The following is an 11,375-nucleotide window of genomic DNA, read 5'->3' as shown; positions in this document are numbered from 1 at the left end:
CTCTTCAGTTACCCCTTGAGATTCTTGCCTCAGATCTGACATTCAGACACTCTGAAAACTATTTCATATTGCCAGCTTTGCTGTAACCCTTGCTAAGAGAGTATCTGTGATGATTCCTACAGCCCAGTTTAATTTCAGTGATACTAATATTGATTCAGTGATTGAATTTCAATCATGCATTAATCTCATTTTCTGTATGTTCATCACTGCACAGCCACATCGGCTTGACAACACATGGAGTCTGAAGGATGATGTGCAAGCAGAATGTTCACATGCAGTGCATGTGGCTGAAGCAGTGATGGGGACCACATTTTGCAGAGGATTGCAGTGCAGCAAAGGGAATCCCTGTGTGGTGCGTACACACAGTATTGCCTCTGATTGTCTGGACAATTGTCTATTTCAAAGTAAAAACTTGCAAAGTTATGTGGGGGAAAAAATCCATATGTAAAACTAACCTACGTGGCCACTGCTCAGCAGTTATCTGCCCAGTCCATTCTACATTCTTGTCACTCATAACCCTAGAGTGTTTTAAGCTAAGAATACATTCAGTTAACAGTGTAAAAAATGGTTATGTGAGCTATGACACTGTCTATGGCTTTTCTACACTGAGGATCAAATAGCAGTTCAGACTGATCAGCTTAGGATGTCTGAAACATGGAAAGACCTTCCTCTGATTGTAAAGCATAATTCCTTATTTGCTCTAGTGCTCTGCCTTCAGCTCATTCATGTGCATTCATATGTAATTTTACAATCACAGAATAAAGTGGCAAACACCTCCCATTATGATTAAACAAATCTGCAGCATGGTAGTGTCTTGGCTACTCAGCCAAGCAGTAGCAAAGACACTGTAACAGAATAGTCTAACATGTATCATGTAAATTTATATGGTGCTTCACACTCACCTCTGTGGGGCTGGAGCACTCATGGAGGATTTCCTAAAAAAACAAGTCATCATTTTAGTATTTTATGAGTTGATCTAATTCTCTCCTCCCTACAAAAAGGAAGGCACAAGAAAGCATCATGCAACACTACAAACACCTATTCTCTACCCCACATGCCACTAGCCTTTATGAAGAAAACTTCACTAACTTAAAATCAGACCTGTAGTTTTAATTTCTGTTCTTCATTAGGGACCTCCAGGAGATCTTCAAGATCAATTTGTGGTTCAGGAGCTGCTGCCTCTGTTTCTTCCCTTAGCTAAGAAGGAAAGAAACCACCAGAGTTAATTAACCTTCAAACTTCTAAGAACTCTAGAGGCCATCTTTAAAGAACTAAGCAGCTAAGTTAAAATAAAACTATGCTGCAAAGTTGAGGTCAAGATATAAATAATCTCAAAAAAGGGAGGTTCATGTAATGAGGGCATGGATTCCAGCCCCTTTGTAGTGTCTGCTACAGCCACACATCCTGAGGTACACATTCTTCATCTTTTCCAACCACTACGCTGCTCAGGGATCATTACCCATCATTGGAATACCCTTTCAAGGATATCACACTGCAGTGCTATGTATACCAGCCTGTGACAACCTTTCTCTATGAAGAGTTCACCAAACAGAACTCCAACAGGCTTAATCTTAGAGAGGCATAAATAATAGAAGGAGATTTTAGGGTTTTATGCTAATTGCACTCACCTACTTTGTATTTACACTAAGGCTTCTTGCAGTGAGAGAGAAAATTATGCATTGAAAGACCTAACAATATTTTGCCAGTTTTCTCTAATAGATATGAGAGGGATATAATAGTTTCCTTTAATGTAAGAGGGACCCCAAGTTTTGGTGACTGGAGTAATAATCTTGTACTGCATAGGGGTGTTAGTTGGGAACATTTGTACACTTGATCACAGACACATTTTAGCGTCACAAATCTCTGCGAGGAAAGCACCCTGTGTTTTTCCAGTGTATTTGCAAAATGAATCTTTCACAACACAACACTAGTGATATTTTGGCATAGTAATCAGTAGGATAAGGATACTGGGTGAACAGCACAATTCCTGATTGCCAGGTTGTGGCATTTATGGATGTGTATGTAAAACATTAAACATTAAAGGCAATACTTACAGGAAAAAAAGAAACTTTTCCTGAGCAATCACTGATACCAAGCCAGAGAGGAAGTAGAAAGCCCTTGTTTAGCTTTGATACACAGCTGACTTAAGAATAAATAATAAACCAGAGTTAAATATATTGTGCTGTGACCCACACAGTAATCTTCTTAAAAGTAATAGTTTTCACGTGCCTTTTAAGAAAACAGGTGTTGATCCAGTCTGACTTTGTCTCTAGTTAAGAAACTAAGTAGGCTGGGAGGGTGAGATAGGGTAGGAAATCCTTGTGGTTTTTAGTTCTGGTGTGGATGCTCTTCTGGATTCCATATGCAAGGAATCATCTTGAAAATCACAGAGTCTTGTGTTTTGTTGCTAGAAAGCCTCATGACAGTAAATATCCCCTGTATCAGGGGACAATGTTTGAGCTAACCTTGCTGTCATTTTCAGTCTCTGGAAGATACCCAGTAACTTTGCACTGCCAAGGGCAGGTGGAGCAAAGTAAGAGGTAACAAAGAGACAATTGTAATGGACGTTGATGGATACAAGGAAGCCCAAAGAAGCAACTAAATAGTCTTGTCACAATGCACAGAAGAGAGCAGGATGACCTGCTGGACATCTCTGTGATTACAAGTAATTTACTGTGGCACATGTATGTATTTGAAGAGATCCTGTTAGCAGTCTCTGACCTGGCACAGCATTATGTTATGTAGTTCTTGTAGCAAATCTCTTATGCTGGCCTGAACACATCAGGAAGCAGGAAAATCTGTTGTGCTGAAGAGATGCTAGCAAGGGCAATCCACTGGCAATCTGTTCCTATGAGGACATGGCTGGGTTTCTCACTTGTGCCTGCTGGGATTTTGCAGTAGGGAAAAAGAATCTCCTTTGGGCAGCTACTCTGATGACAGTAAACAGCTCTTAATTCTCTGGAAAACAGAAGTGATAACATGAACTGACTTGTTTTTCTGACACCTTTGCAAGTGTAAAGGTCTATCTCTGTACACTTCTGCAAGTAAGAGTAGCACATGGAGAACCCCATCTTGGGTCATGTTACTGGTCATACCAAGTGCTTCTTGTCTGTCTCTGAAAAAACAGTGACAAAAATGTAACTCTTTAAAACTGCAGTAATTCTCCAATGCGCAAGATGTTCTGTTACTCAAAGCAGCAGCCATTCTCCTTGCTTATCTCTAGCAAACCTCAACAGTCAGGAAAAGGACTCAGAATTGAGCTACCAACTCCAGGGACAGTCCCTTAAATGCCAGTGCAGGCATGGTTGGGAAGCAATATTGTCACTGCCACTCTTTTGAACACCCTTCACTCTCCAGGACTACCACGCTAGCACTTTTCAGACACACTGAATTTTGCCTGTCTGACTGGGTCTGCTGATAACTTCTGCTCCCATGTGCACTGTATAATGTTTCATAGTGCATTATCCAGAGGCCTAAGATACAGCTGAGAATATATTACTACCATTTTAATAAGCTATAGAAAACAACTAGAAATTCACAGCTAACTTGAAGAGATTAGCCTTTTTTATGGAGCGAGCTATGTTTGGGAAATCTCAAACAGTTAACAGAACAGAAGCAGTAATATACTTATTTTCAGAGGAGCCATGCTTTTGCAGCAGAAGGAAGGACCTTTTTCTCCATATTTGTTTTCTGCCTGTTCTTTGCATAAGGCATAAATTAAAACAGAAATTAACTATTTTTATCTCCCAACATGGCATGAGAATCTGGCACATTGCCACACAAATATCAAATATGAAACAGTCACACAGAAAATTATTACAATAGTGTTTATAATAATAAAAACAACAGCAACAACAATATCAAGGACAGACTTAGAAGCAGTTCCTGAAGTCTGAGTCTTCAGCTGTGAAAGTGACATCATTCTGTAGCTCTCAGGCCCAGAAAATCAGCCTGGGCAGACAAAAATTTCTCTGTACCATCATGGCAAGTAGCACCCACCATTAGTGCCCTGTTCTAACATGTCCATTTCACTGATGGTTGCAATTTGAAACTGCTGATGCTCAGAGTGGAAGACTAAACAATCATCAGCTCTTATTTCCTTGTATCTCAAAAGTGTGCTTAACACTGCACTGGGGTGCAAATACAGAATACAGGAACAGAAAGGGCCTGGAGTTCATTTAGTCCGTCCCCATCCAGGACATAAATAAGTGGTTTTACACAATTTGTTAAACCCATCTGTGTCATCTGTTGAAGATGGAGATTCTCTGTGAGTCAAGAAAGCTGTGTTCTCTTACTGCATCAGCCACTGCCCTAGAGAAAAAAGCAAAACCCTTAATCAAGCTATTTAAATGTGTTTAAAATCACGATGTACAATGGGGGAAAGCCTTTCATCTTTTACTGTACCTCACTCCAAAGTATTATCTCAAACACAGAAGAACACTATTGCTCCTGAAAGCACCCAGCATGTGTCATGCATCTAAGGACAATATATGAATAGAAGTGATAGTACAGGGTTAAAATTTCAATATATCCAGACAGTGCTGGAACTTGAATGTCACTAACACAGCAAAAAAATGTAACAGCTGAAGTAAAAACCTGTACCATTCAGGTGCTATAGGCACTCCTGGATCTTTCCTACTGAGACAGCTCTCAGGCAGGCAGGAAGAATTTGGGAGGGACTATTCCTGGTGCAAAGGGAAGCTCAGGTAAGGGAGACAGCTCTGGGGATTGGTGAAAATGGAGGCATAAGATCTTTACATTTGAACAAAGAGGGTTTTTTTCCCAATCTTCCCTCTTGCCAGTAGTGTGTCCAGACTCTGCAGTTACAGACACAGCACATTCCAAAGTGTCTTATTCAAACAGCAGGTAGAGCCTCACTGTTGTGTCAAAAAGGAACAGGGATACCCTGATCACTCTAACCCAGCTAGCTTGGATACTGCTCATTGCAAAGCCACTCACCACATGGAGTTCAGCAACAAGAATCATCCTGGGTTTATACATCTCTCTAGGTTGTGCTACTCATGCTGAGCAATAGCTACACCCCCTCAGAGGGTGCAACCCCAGGCAGTTCAAAGCCAGTTGGATTGCATCAGTGCAAGCTTCCCTGCCTGCCGACACACCAGTCAGAGTGCTGCAGAGGGGGCATGGAGATACCTGCTGGAAGTTGAAGACAAGGAACTATTTCCAGAGAAGCAGAGCAAGCAAACCTCTGTGCCAGCACGCAGGCCTCTAGATCCATTCACCTGACAAGCAAGTGGATCATGTGCCCCAGCTACTCACCCGGCATTGGTACAGCTCCTGCAGCTGAGTGTTGATCCATTCCTCCAGGTCTAGCCAGCGCTGTAGGTCTTTGCGGTTGTACTTTATGGTCAGCTTGCCCAGTTTCCTGTGTGATGATTCCTCCCCAGGTTTCTCTGGCGTCTGGAAAGTCACCCGGGGCAGTGCACTGGAGTTGCTGGCCATCCTCACCGCCTCCTCCTCTGACAGCAGGAGCTCACCTTCCTCTGGGTTCCCTCACACCTTTTCTCTGTCTCCTTTAACCAAAGCCTCTCTGCAACCAGTGTCTCACAAGCACAAGCTAGTTACAGGCACCGAAGGTGGGAGGCATTGGTGATCCTAGGGAGAGAGTTAAGGGTGGCCACAGGGCTGGGGCAGCAGCCAGGCTCTGCAGGCAGAGTTACAGCCGCAGACTCTTGGGTTGCACCATCAGATGTGCTGACAAGGAGCAGGGAGGTAGGCAGAGTTGTTGTAATAACATCTGTTGTTAAAAGAAGCCAAGTGAACCAGGGAATTGATGAACCATGTTTGTTAATATTTAACACAAGTCAGCTCCAAGAGGTGGGGAAGAAAGAGGTTTTAAATTACTGTTTTCCTACAGGCATAACTTACATGCATGTGCAATTCCAGAGGGCTGCTCCATACATAATGCATTGAATCTTGCTGCAGTTCATACTCAGTAAACTGCCTGCAGCTACAGGGTTTAGCTCCCTTTGAGATGGTATATTTGGCATTTTCCAGCTAATGCACTGGACCCAGCACAGATAAGTAGTAGTCTGGAATCAGGCAGCATTCATTATTTTACAGCAGTAGGTCAGGAAATGACACTGCAACCCAAAGTTGAGCTCAGCAGTTCCATTTTTCATTCTATATTCTCTGAGTTAAGTCCAGCTCTCTCTGAAATTTCTGTAGAAATCCTGGTAACATTAATTTGAACTTATTTTAGCAAGGAAAGTCTGGGATAAAAGAAAATACCTGTGCTCAAAAAAGTATAGTATTTGATGTGATGGCACTGCAGGGGAAGACCTCACTAGGGATATAGCACCATCTCCTTCCCACAGAAGAGTATTCACAGTAAACAGGTTCACCTGCTGAGGCATCATAACTAGCTATCAGACTATATATTATCAATGCTTGGTTTACGGTTCCTCCCCACCCAGTTAAAGGTCTGCAGCATTATTGCCCTATAACATTTAGAAGAATATGTGTGAGAAGTGCACACTGCTGTTCTGTTCAGAGGAACAGAAATCAGGCTGGCTGTGATTACAGGGTGCCAGCACACTGGGACACCTGTGTCCCTCCAGACACTGTCACACCTCTTTATCCAACTGTTCCCAGAGCCCTCCAGCAGCCTGCTCAGGGAGCTGCCCCACCACATGGACAAACCGACTGAGACCCTCCATCCTGAAGCAGATCAAGCACCTCCAGTCTCATGATTCATATGGAAAAAGCAAGTAAGCCTCTGCTGTCAGGAGCCAAGGTATTTCCAGTTTGGAGGCCAAGAACTAGATAAGCCAAAGGAAAATCAACCGACCTTCTCCCGCTGAAAGGTGCTGCATGAGGCAGTCTGCAGAGGGGATGGTCTCTCAAAAGCTTGCCCAGTCTCCTGGCATAGTTCTGTCCCCAGAGGGATGGTGGTACAGCCAGCCAGAAAAATCTTGTACACAGGGTAGTAGAAAAAAAGAGCAGGGCCATTTTAGCCCTTTTCATCCTTAATGTGAGCAAAAAATAAAATAAAAATAATTTCTTTAAAAAATCCTTTTCAGATTGGAAATTCTGCAATTTGCTTTCACATTCATGAAGAATAAAGTGTTAAAGTATACCTGTAACTGATATTATCTCCTCTGTTTCTCTGACAGCCTAAAACTTCTGTTGAGAAGACAGCTGTTAGCTATTTGATTTTAGGAGCTTTACCCATTTTTCCTTACTGCTTGGCTGTATCCCTGCTCTAATTCCACTCCTAAAACTTCCTTATTTATATCAAAGTTACACAGAAAAATCTGTGTTGAGAGGCTTGTAGCATACTTAGTGAGTGCAGATTCTTCAGAGATTCTTAACTAGTGGAAACCTTGTAAAACCCATTGAACAACTTATAATGCCTTTACAACTATTGACTTTTCAAAGGTTAATATGGCCTAAAATGGGCAGATAGTCACAAGGTAAGTCTGGACCAAAGGACACGCATTCAGGTGATAAATTCCTGTCTCCAAATAGAAGTGCTCTATTTTGGAGTTCAAGCACTGACACATTTGAAGGGAAAAAGAGGGGGGAAACTGTACTTCTTTGGTCCCAAGAATCTCCAGAGAGGCTGGCATTAAGAGCAGAGAAAGAGGACCAGACTTAAAGGAGAAGCTGCTTGCTATCAGAGTCACTCCAAACATCTGCAGTGGCTGAAGGGCTGGCAGGGAAGCCCCTTTCTTCCATCCCCCATACTAACTCCAGTGCTCTTGAGCAGTTTAGTTAATCTCTACATGAAAGGTGGAGTTTGTCCTGTTAATATTCTGCAAGTATGGTTGAATTTATGAAGCAGAGAATCCAGAAGTCACAGGAGAGCTGTGAAAATGAGCAAAAAAGGGAACATAATGTGCTCTAGTGGCTCTTCAGATAGCTTGAACCGCTGTTAAGCTGTAACATTACTTGAGCTATCACATCTGAAAAGGTCCATAGGCCTGTTCTCTTAACAGACTCACCCACAGCCTGTACTCCATCAACAAAGCAACAAACAAGGGGCACAAGCCCTCTCGCTGCTCTATCAGTGCCACCCTACAGCTGAACAAGATGTTCAGAGGATGCCAGAGGCCCTCTCAGGAAAGCTGCAAGCCAAAATGAGCCAGATTACAGGATGTTCATCATACTGCTTTGGTTTATTTCAGCTTAGTCATGAATTTGTTGTAATAAGAAGGTGGCAATATAGAAACAAATGTTTACTGATAAAGTAGGCCTCCTCCAGTAATAAAATGTTTTAATCTATGATTAAAGCAAGAAGAAGCAAAACCAGTGCAAGATCTGTCCTTGAGGGTGTGGCAGAAGTTCCTGCAGGAAAAGGACTGGGTGTCTCATTCAAGGTAGGGGATATTGTCCCCTTGAATGAGGCAGTATCTCCTATGGGTGCACCAGCCACCTGCCAGTGCTTGTAAATGCCAGCTGCCACCAAAAAAATAGCAGCTTCAAGACTTCCTTCACAGTGCCGCACCCCATCCTGTCCTTTGCTTGCATCACAGCAGATTCACATGGCCAAAGGGACAAAAAGACATTAACCATTTTGTTTGGACAGAATCTCAGAGATCTCAGGCATGGCTGGGAGATGGAATCTTATTTTCAACCTAGTTATCTCTCCCTATAGCCTCAGGCATACAACCTGGAGCAAAATTTCTGGAGTGAGTACACATACTTGGCCAAATAAGTCATCTAACAGACAATCTGTTTTTTCACAAGAGCTGTGCGCACATAAACTCCAAAGGACCTCCTGCTGCAGCTGCTTGTGATCATCTCCTTTGCAAATCTGCATATCCTTTATGCTGGTGAATAAAGGGAGTTTAAACATGGCCAACGTATTTGAATTGTTAGACTGAAAGAATCACTATGCCTCACTTCGTGTGTGTGTGACCTGGGGTTGCTGATCCTCCAGGCCTACCCTAAAAGTGAGGTGCCTCTGAAAGGAGGGGAGGATTCAGTACTGTGGAGTTGGACTTTTATGACTCTCTATGGTGCCAGAGAGGGCCACCAAACCGAGCTGAGCACAGGCATCATAGTACCAAACAGCTGTGACATTGATGCAGGCAGGAGAGCAGCCAAGGGCATGAGTCAGATCCAGTTACACTCCTCTGTTCTTAAAGCTAGTAATCTCCATCCCACACCTGTGACCTAAGTTGGTGCTTCTCTTTCTTCCTGAGCTGATGACTCTGGTCTGTGCTTAATAATTCAGCAGGGCCCCAGCTCATCTTTCCACAGAACCAGGTTGGCCCCTTTCCCTTGAGTCCCAGCCTAGTGAGGAACATTTCCCTTCAAGACAGCAGAAGCCACCCTCCACCTGCTTTAGAAAATAATAACTTTCCTTGTGGTTATTATAATGTGATGGTTAACACAAATTAAACCAGAGAAGCCAGCAGAGGTGACTGTATCAATACTACAGTGACACCACAAGGTAAAGAGATTCTGTTCCTTCCTGGGAACAGGAATAGGCACTGAAAAAATGTTGTGCAATAAGACAGTACAACCAGGACTGGAGATTTGAAAAATCCATAGCCCTAAGCAAGCAACCCCAGTACACCCAGCACCTTGATGTCCATCATCCACTTTCTTTATTTTTCAGTGTCTTCATGGGAGCATGGAAACCAAAAAGCCTACATCATTGACACCCAGAGTTCTAGCAAGTAGAGGTAGAATGCATCCTCTCTCACCCTGAACTTCTGGAGACATAGCATATAGTCCCCAGCTTCACCTGAGAAGTACTACCACCTTCCCATCAGCACAGGCTGAGAAACTGCTACATTCTTCAGCCAGGTGTAAGTAATCAGCTTTATTCCTTTCTCCTGACAGGCTCACCTTTCATAAGGCACTGAGAGGGCACTGGGAAGGAATAATGACAAGTGTCAGTGGAAAACATTTCCCAGTTTGACTGATTGACCCAAATTGCATTATTTGGCACTGTCCCAGAGAATTGAGAGGTCTCAGTAATAAAGAGGTCAGGTGAGCTGGCCTGCCCACCTTCCATTCCTCTGGCCTCAGTTACTGGCAGTCAAGTGAAGCATAAAGGCTAATGTCTCATCAGCAGTTCAGAAGGGTAAATGAGAAATAGTTGTACCTACTCCTTTGGCACACCAATTTTCCTTGTCTGTGTCCATCCACAGACTGGCTGGAGGTAGCAGGTCGATTAAACATCTCCACTGAGGAAGAAGACCCCCCTTCCCCTTGAATACTTAAGTGAAGCTGACAACATGAATTAGATGCCAAAATAAATGTTTGGAGATCTCTGAAAACCTGCCCATGTTGTTTGTTTCTATCTCTCTTGTTTGTTGCTCTCCCTCATTACACTACTGTTTCCCTAGAGGAAGAGGTCTGAGACACTGATAGCATGATCAATGTTTTCATGTAACACAGAAGTTTCAGCAAGTCTTTGAATGGTGGAGTTGGAGACAATAAAAAGCAGTGTCTGAATAGTTGAAGGGGATCTTCCTTGTTTTCCAATTGCTTTCAACATTTTAGACTTGCAGAGGCTGTACAGCTCTTGCACTAATAAGTTTATGATGACCTAGTCCCCTTGAAAGGGTACCATTCCATTTGCAGGAACTATACTGCTCCCACCTGCAGGGAAATTGCCATCTACAAGCAGAAGAGAGAGCAGAGTTTCCCAGGAGGCACTGGCAGCTGGTCTGAAGGTGTTGAAAGATTTCTGGGGATGTGGTTGCTGTAGGAAGTAATGGAAGAGAGTCTGTAGGGAACCCTATGACCGATCCTGTTCCACCCACAGGTGCAATGAAGAACAGACCAAGCTGTCTGTGAGAACTTCAGTGGGATATGTAAGTTTCTTCCAGTTCCTGCAAATTGAAGGTTCTTTGCTTCACATTTCCATACCTATCTCCCTGTAAAAACTTAGCATAGACAGGACAAAAATGCAAATACTTTCTTGGTGTAACTAGTTGAGACACTGTTTCCACTTCTTCCTTTCCCATTGCTCCTGCTTTTAAGGGTTTACCTTGATCAGCAACATTAAAATAAAAAACAGTGCCATGAAACCGTAGACAAGAACATCCCCAAAGAAAAAATATACCCTCATTGTAACTCCTTTCCCCAAAGCTACCTCGATGTAATGGGAATGGCTCTCAGGAGGACTCAGCAGGCTGTCATCCTTTCTCCTGCTTTGTTCTGCAGGACCAGTGGTTAGTCATAACCTGATGAGATCCCTTCCTATCTCCTTTCTTTGCCACGTCTTTGTGCCATCCCTTGCATCCGGGTCTCACCCCTAAACCACACCAGGAGGTTTAACCTGAGGCAAATACAACAAAACAAGCAAGCAAACCTGTCTCCCAAGTGTTAATTACACATGGAGAGGTTCCCAGGTAAAACACAGCAGAACGGATTCATCTGCAGCAGCCGGT

The 11,375-nt window shown here is 43.2% G+C and overlaps 1 protein-coding gene across 2 annotated transcripts in view; it reads right to left on the bottom strand.

Moving 5' to 3' along the window:
• PPP1R14D (protein phosphatase 1 regulatory inhibitor subunit 14D) overlaps positions 1-11,375 on the bottom strand; it is a 40,755-nt gene that overhangs the window by 6,481 nt on the left and 22,899 nt on the right. Inside the window, exons 3-5 of one of the 2 annotated variants that reach the window (XM_068193504.1) lie at positions 5,281-5,758; positions 1,102-1,197; positions 903-935 (exon numbers count right to left, since the gene is read on the bottom strand). In XM_068193504.1, coding sequence (XP_068049605.1) covers positions 903-935; positions 1,102-1,197; positions 5,281-5,463 — 312 coding nt within the window. In that variant the 5' untranslated portion in view covers positions 5,464-5,758. Of the gene's footprint in view, positions 1-902; positions 936-1,101; positions 1,198-5,280; positions 6,150-11,375 lie in introns of those variants that run through there. The other variant, XM_068193503.1, reaches the window with a different exon arrangement.

Source organism: Anomalospiza imberbis, chromosome 6 (genome assembly GCF_031753505.1).
Source record: "Anomalospiza imberbis isolate Cuckoo-Finch-1a 21T00152 chromosome 6, ASM3175350v1, whole genome shotgun sequence".
In the NCBI taxonomy this organism is placed as follows: domain Eukaryota; kingdom Metazoa; phylum Chordata; class Aves; order Passeriformes; family Viduidae; genus Anomalospiza; species Anomalospiza imberbis.
This window is presented reverse-complemented; position numbering and strand designations above follow the sequence as displayed.